This window comes from Acanthisitta chloris, unplaced genomic scaffold (genome assembly GCF_000695815.1).
Source record: "Acanthisitta chloris isolate BGI_N310 unplaced genomic scaffold, ASM69581v1 scaffold18359, whole genome shotgun sequence".
NCBI lineage: Eukaryota > Metazoa > Chordata > Aves > Passeriformes > Acanthisittidae > Acanthisitta > Acanthisitta chloris.
In genome coordinates this window covers 62,174-74,673 of record NW_008692339.1, presented here as the reverse complement: position 1 = coordinate 74,673, position 12,500 = coordinate 62,174, and the positions used below count along the sequence as shown (strand labels likewise).

The 12,500-nt window shown below is 38.8% G+C and overlaps 1 protein-coding gene across 1 annotated transcript in view; it reads left to right on the top strand.

The window, feature by feature from the left end:
- LOC103809779 (chromosome unknown open reading frame, human C15orf26) overlaps positions 1 to 11,309 on the top strand; it is a 64,391-nt gene extending 53,082 nt beyond the window's left edge. The window contains 8 exon segments of the mRNA XM_009082641.1: positions 7,305 to 7,394; positions 7,552 to 7,781; positions 8,464 to 8,547; positions 9,343 to 9,430; positions 9,432 to 9,503; positions 10,172 to 10,245; positions 11,098 to 11,248; positions 11,250 to 11,309. Of these exon segments, the coding sequence (XP_009080889.1) occupies positions 7,305 to 7,394; positions 7,552 to 7,781; positions 8,464 to 8,547; positions 9,343 to 9,430; positions 9,432 to 9,503; positions 10,172 to 10,245; positions 11,098 to 11,248; positions 11,250 to 11,309 (849 nt within the window).
- Positions 11,310 to 12,500: the final 1,191 nt, after the last annotated feature.

The following is a 12,500-nucleotide window of genomic DNA, read 5'->3' as shown; positions in this document are numbered from 1 at the left end:
CTGCATGACTATCTCTATTCAGAATTTTTTTATCTCAAAGTTGACTCTACTGAATCATTTACATACCCTGTTACATCATGGGAAATCATGCAAGTCTTCTGTAAGACACCATTGCTGCTTTAAGTTCTGCCAAAGACTGCTGCCAGGATCAACAGAGATTAGAAAGTTCTTTGTGGATTTAGTGATTGTTCTCCATAGAGAACTCCATCCCCACATGAATTTTTTAAGAGAGAGAACAGTTTTTAATGCCAAAAGACTACATAAAATGGAGATAGATGCAAATGCATTTCCTCTTTGATTATCATCTTATGCAAATATCAGTCCATGTACATCAGTGGTGTACCCTGCAACAAGGAGAAAATCAATCAGCTTTTCTCTGATTGAATATAACCCACTAGTTTTTATATCATGATTTTTTCCCCTACATTTCTTGTTTGCCACAGCTACTACTGCTTAAGGTTGCTCAAAGATAATTGGGGTTTTACTTTCCATGTGAAAACACTAGTTAAAAAACTAAATAGCCTTTGCTTTTATTTGATATTACTTACTCATCAGTAACTCCTAATGAGATGAAACAAATTTTCTTAGGGATCATGTAAGATATGAACAGATTGTATGGATTAGGATGACTCTACGCACTCTTGTACATTTGCTTCCTCCCTCCAAGATGGATTCTCAAAAGTTTAAATAATGGCAATGTTTATGGCCTGGTGATCTTCATCATGCATCCTTACCCTCTGATTAGTTCTGCAGCTATTTTGGAAAATATCTTTCTGCTGTCTGAGGCTTTGCTGAAGGAGAAAGGAAAGCTGCTCTTTGATTTCCTCAATGAACATAAATAACATGTTTTAAACACAATTTATTTTGAAGTGAACCTTCACCAAGAGTTCCTTACACCTAATGAATCATCAGAGAATCATAGAACTTAGGGGTTGGAATGGACCATCTAGTCCCAACCCTCCCTGCCCTGGGCAGGGACACCTCCTCACTAGATCAGGTTGCTCAAGGCTCATCCAGCCTGGCCTTGAACACTGCCAGGGTTGGGGCAGCCACCACGTCCCTGGGCAACCTGTGCCAGTGTCTCACCACCCTTATAGTAAAAAACTTTTTTCTCACATCCAACCAAGACTTTCCCTCCTTCAGTCTGAACCCATTACTCCTTGTCCTATCATTGCAGCTCTTAACAAAGGGTCCCTTCTCCAACTCCCTTGTGACAGCAATGCAATTCTGTGGTGCAAATAAGAGGACACTTTCCAATACCTCCGAGTTGTTTCAGCAAGATAGTTATTTCTCCCCAGAGCAGGTGTTGATGGAATGAATTGATCTAGTTTTTCAGTTTGGACTAGCAAATACACTCGACATTGCAATGACCATTTTAGCAATTTTGTTATCTACTACATTATTTGTGCTCTGCCTGTTTGTTGAGTCCTCAGCATTATATTGCAATACCATTGCTCTCCCACAGCTCAAAGAGAAGCCACCAACTAAGAAGTGCTAATTTACTAACCCATTGTGACATAGAAATACCAAAATGCTCTGAGTCTCAAATTAGAACAGTTGCCAGGATCTTCAGACATATAAAATATTTTCTGTAGGCCGTGATGTCTGACATAAATACACTGCCAGAGAAAGGTCAGCCAATTCAAACCCATAAATAGTAGAATGGTGGCAGAAAATGTTAAAAACAATTACAATACACATGTTCTTTTCCCCTTAGGACAAAATATTCTCATCACGTTCCTTTTTGCTATGCCAAAAATATTTAACTGATTCATGTTTTGTGGTATAAATACATAAATCAGTTTCTGTTCCTGTTTCTGTACAGTTCATTTTATGTAACACACAGATTCATTTGAACCAAAGTATTCTGATCTCTATCATTTCATTATCTCTAAACCTTAACTACCACAAATAAACTTCTGCTGGGGCCCAGTGGGATACAGTTTCTAACAAGCAAATCTAGCAAAGATTTGAAGATGGGCTGACATGTATCTCCAGTGTTATTTGTTGACTTCATTACTTTGCTTCAAGACACTGAAGCAGATATTTCCACCATGGAAAATTAAGGGAACAGATTGTTTTCTGTCTTAACGCTATCACCACCGTAAAATCCGAAAGGAGAGAAGTGACATCACTGGGCCATGTGATTCAATAGGCAATTCACAACAGAAGATAAGGATCATAGTGCAAAGCTAAACAGGGAAGCAAATGCAACCCTACGCAGTATCTATAGATAGCCTGAAAGTGGGAAGAAACAACCATCTGAGTTCACAAGAGGTCATGCAGAAATGCCTTCCAGTTTCAGGAGCAGTAGGTTCAGGTTATGCCTGAAAAACTTTCATAGCCAAAGTCAGTTTAAGTCTTGGAGTTTAGGGCTTTTTTTTTTTTTTCCCTACTGACAATCATGCTATTGCCTTTTGTATGCAAAAATTGCTAACAAAAAGCAAATTTCAAAATCTCAAGCATGAGTATTCATGGAAACCAAAGTTTAAACAGATCAGTAACCAAGAGAGAACAGTGACCTGATTTCCACTTGTTATAAATAGGACCACGCCTCACCCACAATGATTTTGTGTCAGTGCCTGTGGCTGATGAGAGAACTCTGTAGTTGTAAATGCAATGTACTCAATATATTGGAAGTAGGGTGGAACATCACTTAACAAAGTCTCTTCAAGTAGGTTCCTGGTGAGTAGTACTTAAAGGTCAGCTGAGACTTTTCCTTAGCCAACAACATGGCCAGTCTCATTGCTCTGGCCATGATACCTTGAACAAATACTCCATAGCTTGGAAAATAAAAATTTGTTTTGATTGCCTGATGGTAGACATGCCTAGTGCACAGTCCTGTGAAGAGATAAATACACATAAAAAGCAATAGACCTTTGTTAATGGTGTTTCTGTTTCTGCCAAGAAACACTGAATTTCTCAGCCGAACTATTTCTTGATGATTAAAGTATTCCAGCTTCTTCAGAGTTTTAATATGGATCACTTTGAAAAATACAGTGTTATTCCTTGGAGTTGTACTTTAATATTTCTATATGCTTTTCATAAATTACTGCTCCTGAAATGATAATATTTTTCGGAGGGATACAGAGCTCCAGTGGTTTTTCAAGCCAATCTGCTGAATGAAATTCAGCTAGGCAGAGGAGAAAATATTAAAACAGTTAGCACAATTGGTCATGATGGAACAGCTCAAGTTGAAAAGAAAATATTCCATTGTACAATTTCTTGAGAGGGCATGCTCTGTACAAGTCTAAATTAGTGACTGGTAGAGTGAAAATACTATGGAGATGTGTATAACTCAATCCAAACTTTAACTGGCAAGTGTTTGGTGGTCTTAGACACATTGCAAATGTTTTCCTCCCCCTTCCTTCTTTCCCTGGCAGAATATTTTGGTCATAAAGCACCAAATGATCAATCAGCAATTTTGGATGTCTTTAACCAGATCTAATATAGGGAAACTTTCCACTCATGTACCTTTATCTGCAAACTTACTGCCAATATGACACACAAGCATCCTCCTCCCCTTTCCTGTAAAAGGCAGGCTGAAAGGTCTATTTAATGGATTGCTACATGTGAGAAAATAATCTACCATGAATGGGTTCATTGCTCCTCAGCAACAACCAGTACAGGAAAACTCCACACTGAATTCCCAGCCAAAAGTGGGAAACATCCCCACAAATGTCTGGCAAAAAACAATCCTTAAATCTTATCCCATAAACTGCTTAATTCATTTTGTGCTGTGAACAGATGAGTGTTTGGGGAATAGGTTAGAATAAGAAACTGTAATTATATTATTAACAAGCAGATTAATGACTTTAATAGCTAGAAATCTAACAACAGCAAAGAAAAAATATTCATAGCAAGTGTCAGAATAATGCCAGTATGAAACAATAAAATGAAAGGAGACAAATTGTCCCAGAGAATATGTTTTACTCCTGTATAGTATTATTTAGTCTGTATTGTTAATCAAATTTGGCATAATAATTTTCAAAATGAAAAGAAACCAGGAAAAAAACCACAGAGACACTCCTCAAGCAGTAAAGGCATGTATTAAAAGCATTTGCATGCAACCTGATATGATTTGATGACTTATTTTTAGTCCTTTATGTTCTGCTACTTCCTCTAAATAAAATGACATACATCTTGCATGGACTTGATATACCCTAACATCCATTCAGGCCTTGTCTTTTTAGCCAGATTTGATTATGTTAATTTGTACTAATGATATATACCAATGCATTTAAAATTTGAAGTATTTAAACCAAGCTCTACCTCACACTTTACCGACAAGCTTAAGGCAATTAAAAGTCTAACATGTCCTGCCTTTTAAGTAAACTGATGGCCATGAAAGCATGTTGATAATAATTTGTCTTAGCGAAGACTTAAAAAAATAAAAGGGTAATATTGTTTTCAGTAAATCCCTTTTGCCTTTAATTCTGGTCAATTTTTATACTGGCATAAGTAAACACAGAAAACATAGACCAATTCTTACACAAGTACAGCTTTTCTTCGCACCATTTAATAATGTAAACAACTAACTGTTAGGAGTAAACACAGATTTTATCTGCTCAAAAGGAAACTGAGCTGAGTTGAATAGGCCTGTAACCTTTCCTGCAGGAAAGATGTTCAATTTGCAAACAGGTTTATAGAGAGCTCTTTCTGTTTGTTTTCAGGGAATACTTTACAATCAGAAATGAAATCTCTCCAGGTGACTATGATAGTCACAGCATAATCCTGCCAAGAGATGCATGGAGATATTTCTGTACACAATTAGATTTTAGTACAAATGCCTCTTTCTATGTAATATCTGAATCAGAATCTATAAGTAACTAAGTAGAGATGGTGCATAAGGCCACAAAACTATGGAGGTTTTCCGTGGATTTTATATATCAACTGTGCACAAGACAGTGCCTGTGCTCCTAATAACATGGTTAAGTATAACACATAGTTTTATAATAATGATTTATTACTGAATATTGACTTAAGTGGCTTAATTCTTAAACAGTAAAAATTTGTTTGGCTTTTGATTTTCGGCTAAGAGGAACAAAGTTTCTTCCTTGTTTTAATTAAAAATTTTAGCATTGCTGCCAGTAGGTTAAGTGTAGGAAAGTGTCACTTACCAGAACTGAACACGGAGTGGTGCTATTTGAACAAAAATGGATTGTATTCGGTCCTTACAAGGTTTGGGATGTGCTGAATAACTTTTTGGGTAATAACTTTTGGTTTAAAAAAACCCTAACAAACACAAAAGACACAGGTTTCATGTGAATTGCTGTCAAAGCTGCCTGATGATAACGCATAGCACAGCTCCTCATACAAAAAACATTCACTTTTAAGCTTTGTATGTTTTCCAGCATTGAAACCTTGAATAGTAAACACATGGCACAGTCACTTAGCTTGACCTGCCGTAGTAGATTTCAAACTAAAATAGTAAGAAACCTAAATATTTGCAATCAAAACATTCACCTAATACATTCATTCACACTAGACAGAAGGAAGAAATCTTTTACAATGAGGGGGATAAAACACTGGCATGGATTGCCAAGAAGTTTCCAATTCCTGGAAACATTCAAGGCCAGGATGGACGGGGCCCTGAGCAACCTGGTGTAGTGGAAGGTGTCCTTGCCCATGGCAGGGGAGGGGTGGAACTAGCTGATTTTGAAGGTCCCTTCCAACCCAAAGTATTCTATGATTCACAGTATTCACCAACAGAGAGTTGTGTTGATGCACCTCCTTGGTGAAAGGAGGTAAAAGGCTACCTGCCCGAGGAGCACCTGAGCTGTTTTCAACACTTTGGTCTCTTCTCCTGAGTGGTAGGTGGTAGGGCAGTATTTAACAGCCTCGAGTTGCACCTGATGAGGTTCAGACTGGATATTAAGGCAAATTTATTCACAGAAGGGAATATCAAGCACTGGAACAAGCTGCTTTGTTAGATGAAAAGATAAAATCTGTGTTTACTCCCAACAGTTAGTTGTTTGCAGTATTAAATGGTGTGAAGAAAAGCTGTACTTGTGAAAGAATTGGTCTATGTTTTCTGCATTAACTTATGCCAGTATAAAAATTGACCAGAATGAAAGGCAAATGGGATTTACTGAAAAAAACCCCAGTATTTCCCTTTTTTGTTTGCTAGTCTTGCTAAGTAGAATTAGAATCATAGAATCATAGAATCAGCCAGATTGGAAGAGACCTCAAAGATCATCAAGTCCAACCCTACCGTGGTTACCAGACCATGGCACTAAGTGCCACATCCAGTCTCAGCTCGAAAACCTCCAGGGATGCTGAACCCACCACCTCCCTGGGCAGCACATTCCAATGTCTGACTACTCTCTATGTAAAAGAACTCTTCCTAATATCCAACCTAAACCTCCCCTGGCAGAGCTTGAGTCTGTGCCCTCTTGTCCTGCTGCTGGTTGCCTGGGAGAAGAGACCAACCCCCACCTGACTCCAACCTCCTGTCAGGGAGTTGTAGAGGGTGATAAGGTCTCCCCTGAGCCTCCTCTTTGCCAGGTTGAACATCCCCAGCTCCCTCAGCCTCTCCTCATGGCACTTGTGCTCGAGTCCCTTAACCAACATGCTTTCAGAGACTCCTCCCCTACTGTGTGAAGTTACAGCTCTTTTCCTCTTTCTATTTTCTCACTTTATTTTCTCAACGACAGAGCGCTAGATGGCTGAGAAGAACAAGCTGCCTTGACTCCGCCTTGCCTGGCGGAGCCACCACCCTGGGGGCGTTTAAAAGACGTGTGCATAGGTCACTTGGGGACATGGTTTAGGTTGGACTTGGCAGGGTTAGATTGTCGGCGGGACTCGATGATCCGAAAGGTCTTTTCCCACCTAAAGGATTCCATGGTTTTCCCCCGCTCGGGATAACCGAACTCCCATTCCCACGGGGCACGGAGCGCATCCCTCCCTGCCTCCTGAGCTCGGGGCCGAGCACGGGGACGCGGCGCTCCCCGCGGCATCCTTCGGCCACAGCATCCTTCGGCCACAGCATCCTTCGGCCACAGCATCCTTCGGCCACAGCATCCTTCAGTCACAGCATCATTGGGTCACAGCATCCTTCGGCCACTGCATCCTTCAGTCACAGCATCCTTCGCTCACAGCATCCTTCGCTCACAGCATCCTTGGGCTCCTGGCCGGAGGACAGAGAGAGCAGCAGGTCCTGCCCACCCCGCTCCACTCGCTGCCTCCCCGCGGGTCTCGTCCCAACTCGCTCCTCGTCCTGCCACCCCCAACCCTTGGCACTCCCCTTCAACGCGAGGCTGCGGCTGCTGAGTAACGCGTGCGCCTCTCTCCTCTGCCAACAGGAGCTCCTGAGCGATCTTATCGGCCAGAGGGAACGAGGAGAACTTTTAACGCAGAGAATAATCAAACTTCCAGATAATATTTTGAAGCAGGTAATGGTTCAAGAGGGGTATGGCAACCCCCCCGTGACCCCACAGGGAGTGGCAGAGCTGTTCTGTATGCATTAAGAATGCTACACATTTTATATACATTACTTCTGATACTAGGTTCATATAATTCTGTTAAAATATTATGCATATTTTGATTTAGGTACAGCTGTCAGTAGCTGGATTTGTTCACTTTGGAGACACTGTGATGCTTGTGAACCCAGACAACAAATCCTCACTGGAGAGGGACCCTAAAGACTGTGGCAATCTGTCCTTGGCAGTGAATATGGAAGAATCATTCCTGTATTCATCTGAACCACTGCAAATCCCATATGGAGTGAGTGCAGTCATGAGTGTGGAACCTGTGGGTCGAAATACTTTCTGTATTGGCAAGTTTGGTGCTTTATTCTGAATTGTTTTCAACTATTGTTTTAGCTTTAGGTATCATTTTGAGAAATAGACAATGAAGTTTGGTAATATAAAAATGAATTTGAGCTTAATTTATTTAAGGGTGTCTTTAACTTGGGTCATGCATTAAGCTTGATTCTGTGCTGCATATCACTGTGAATGACACCAAGGATATTTAAATCAGCTTAGGTGTGTAACCAGAATGGAGTTCACTCTATCATTTGATAAATTCTGCAGCTGTTTTTGTTGTGGTCACATTTCAGCTGTAGAATGCCCAATGTAGAGCATGTCCAAATATCACTTAGTATTATTTGCTCTCCTGCAAGTAAGGTCTTGGAAGCAGAAATTTGTGTCAATGCCTTTGCTCTCCATGAAGTGGACATTGTTTCTGTTGTCCTAAAGAACCCCTAAGCAATGAGCATATTTTCTCTCTTAAAGACATTTACTTGGCTCTATTTGTGGAGAAGAAACAGAAGAACAGGGTTCTACTCAATAGTCAAAGGCTTTGCATAGGTTCAGATACTTTACCTATTTTACCTAGTTTAAAAGGTAAGCAATGCAAAATGTCACACAACAAGACCTGGCTGCAGATCAAAACAGATAAACAAAATAATAATAAAGCTTATTATTTGAATGTCTCTTTCTTCCTTTTCTACAATTTCAACAGTGTTGATGGAGGTGCAGAGGTTGAACCAATTAGATTTGGGCAAAGGTTTTGACTTGGGACAACAGGAGGATATTCTGACAGATTGATAAGGCAATAAAGTTCCAAATGGCAATGGTAGCATATAATGATAGTGTCCATTTAATCACTCTGTACAGATATATATAATGTTGTACAGTGGTTCAACATCTTAGCTTTACAGAATAGATCAGAATCATGCATAGATCAAGTTAAGTAATACCTATTTAGAAAGTTTCTGCAACTTGCCTGAGATCAGGTGTGCAGGCCAAGGAGGGTTGTCAGCCAGCATGGCTGGATAAAGGGGATCTTAAAACAGAAAGAAAAAAGGAAAGCCAAATTAGCTTGTGAATCATGAAAGAATTCATCAGGGAGATTTTTTTTTCCCCACTTCAAACAACTCCAAAATGAGAATATGTCATTTCTTGTGAAGATAATCTATAGTAGGTATATGAAGTAATGTCCTACTCTGTCATTCTCAGGGAGCAGATTTCTATTAGATATTAATGCCATTTCCCTCTGCAAGTTAAAAGCAAATAAGGTATTACATGTTACATATGAATTCAAACCACCACAACTTGGAAAACTCTTTCCTTCTCAACAACCACCTTAGTGAGAGAGAATCTTGGGAATGTACATTCAATTTTAAATCAGTGTTTGCTAGTCTGCAGATAAAATAGCTACTTAATGAGTTTATCAACAGCATAGAATCCATGATAAGGGTTTTATCTCCATAGCTTTGACTGGGCAGACTGATTTGTCAGGAGCTGAGAGAAAAGTTCTTGTGTTCTAAAATATGTTTTAAAATTACCTATCTTGTTTCTTTTCTATGAATACTGTCCTTAATATATATTTTTATTTACAGTTATATCTAGCAAGTGACCATAAAACATTTCTAAAATTTGCTGAAAAATCATACCTTCAGCAAGTATATTTGACAGCTGAGCTTTCCCCACTTGACTTGCTGGCAAGCTACCTTCTTGGATCCACAGCTGCATCTTGAATATGAAGGATTTCCAGTGCCTGTAAGAAATTAAAACTGTAGGGAATGTTATGAGGATTTAATTGAAACAGGAGGTGGAGTACTTAGAAAACATGTTATGCCCATTTTATTCACATATTTCTCTTCTGCCAGTTCTGGCCTCTAACTTCAAGAAGGGGGAGAGGGAAGGAACAACCTCTTTTTAGTGACAGAACCTACTTATACAAATATTTGGTTATGCTGTTCAATTTGAGGTTGACTTGTGCAATTTTTCTCCTCAGAAGTTTTCAGAGGTTGACATTGTGTTGTGAGGGTGCAGTACTTGCCTGTTTTTCAGGAATTTGAGGCACCTAATTACGTTTCCAATATCAGGAGCTGTGATCAAATAACAACTCCTGTACACTAAATTTAAAACTATTAAAAAATTCTCAAGGCATCTGAATATGGGGATGTTTTTCCAAACATTTTTAGCCTTTTGTAAATACAATATTTTCCTGTACCAGAGAACTGTTAGGCTTCCTGAAGTGCTGGGTGTACAGCAAAATATCACAAATATAACTGTTCCTCTACAGCCTTGAGCTGAGACTCATTTAGATGAATCAGCTCACTAATTAACACAATCTGACTGATCTAACTGTCAAAGACAGTCTATATTCACAGTACTGGTGTAAAAATGTCTGACAAGTGTCTTCCCTTGTTTTTTTTTTCTAGGCAAACTGTACAATTATTATTACTCATTGCCATACTAATCAGAGCTTAGCTGTTCCAAGGAACTTTTGCATATGGTAAGAATAATTTATAAGTGGCAGAGATGTGCATAGTGATTTGCCAACATCGAGAGTTACTGTAAGATGCAAGATAGGTGCTTAGGAATGCACTGAGGAAATGGAAAAGAATGCAGAATGCCATTCTCCTTTCCCTTATTTTGTTTCTGGGCTGTGATGTGTGCTGCTGTGTTGCTGCAGACAATTGGCTCAGTCTTACTTGTTTTATTTTCTTTTGCATTTTTCATTCGTCATACCATTTGTCTAGCCTTCTCTAGTTTCTTGGTGGTTCTCCCTTCAAATATCATGTACAATTACAGTTGTTTGGGTTGTTTTTGAAGAAAAAAATGGTAAAGAGCAAGAGAACTAAATAAAACCACACTGCATAAAACTTCATGTGCTTATGTCCATCTGAATCAATCTCTCAAAAAATTGAAGTTAATCCAACAATTCAACTTAATATACATGCTTCAAATTAATATTTGTCGTGGTTTAACCCCAGGCAGTGGCCAAGAACCAGACAGCTCACTCCCTCACCAGCAGGATGGAGAATCGAATCAGAAAGGTAAAATCTAGAAAAACTTGTGGGTTGAGATAAAGACAGTTTAATTGGGAAAGCAAAAACTGCACACAAGCAAAGCAAGACAAGGAATTAATTCACTGCTTCCCACAGGCAGGAGGTGTTCTCCAGGAGAGCAGGGCCCCAGCATGTGTAATGGTTCCTTGGGAAGACAGATATCATCACTCCAGATGTCTCTACCTTCCTCCTTCTCCCTCCCACCTTATATACTGAGCATGATGTCCTATGGTCTGGAATATCCCTTTGATATGTATTAACTCCCTCTGCCTATCCCCTTTTCTTTGACTTTGCAGGACTTAATTTGGAAAAGAACATGAAGTCCTTTGTCACAATTATCTGGATTCCCATAAAGCTGAAGAAGAGAACTACTGGGAAATAGTGACAGGAAATCCTGGTGCTGAAGGTGGTGCAATGATTGAGAGACCTGAACCTCACCCAGGGGGATATCAGAAAGAATGAGCTTCATGAAAAGACATGGAATATAAAATTCCAAGATTACAGTTGACAGAGGTTGATGAGATGATTTAAAAAATGCAAGTCTCATATTAGTAATATTGCATAATCTCATTAACTCAGCAAGGTTATACAGTGGGCAAAAAACTAATAAAATTCAATGAACCACATGTTACATCAAAACTTTGTGAATCAGGAAAGGTTCATTTTCCTATTTTCACCTTCACTGATGGCAATAGATGTTGGAATCCAGGAAATCTAATAGATTTGCATGAAGAGTATATTTAACCAACTCTTTCAACACCAAACCAGTGTCACACATTGTAAAAGGATGAGTGTACAGTTTCCAAAACACTGAAAACCAAACACATGCAAACTGTCATGGGATGCTTTGACATTTAAAGTTCATCTGAAAGAAAGTTGGGCTTTGAGCTTTTTCCACTCCCATCTAGCACAACATTGCCAATTGCTAATAATCACGAGTGAGATCTCTTTATCTTGAGATTAGCTTTAGATTTATGGATATAAATTGAGGATTTTGTATTTATCCATGTATTCAAAACACTTAAATATCAAGTAATCAAGAACCTGAGTGCAGTGATACAGACTAGAGACTTCTGACAGCCTTTTCCATGCATCATCATGTTCCATTTTACCTCTCACTCACAGTATTTTTTGATCCATAATCACTTTTAACAATTTTGAGAGCAAGGTAAAATTGTCAAAGAAAATTAGGCACCCACAAATTTCATGAAAAGAAGTGCCAAAGTAGAAAAGGAATAAGAGATGCTGGAAGTTTATCTAGTAAAAAAAAAATTGCAGTCTATGTTCCTACCTAATTAGATACTAAAGAGCCCACGTGAAAAAAAAATGACACTAGAAGGGTGCAAGTTTTAGCTGAAATTCACATTTTCTTAAATAACAAAATCAACCAAGCATAAGATGCAAAGACTTTGAAAACAGATGTCATTACTTCATAGAGTTACCTGTCTTTATGTGGGAGCTGAAACAGCAACACAGAACTTTTAATGTATAACATTCCATTGCATCTATTTAGTAAATTCATGTATACATATTCTATTTCTTACTGTGCCACATGAGCAGGATATTTCTGCACAAAATAAGTGAATATTTGAGTAAAATACTATGTAGATCTCCATTCTCAAAAAGATTCCAAAGATCTTCAACACTGATAAAGGTCATATAAAACTTTCGAAGTTTTACCAAAACAAATCCACTAAAC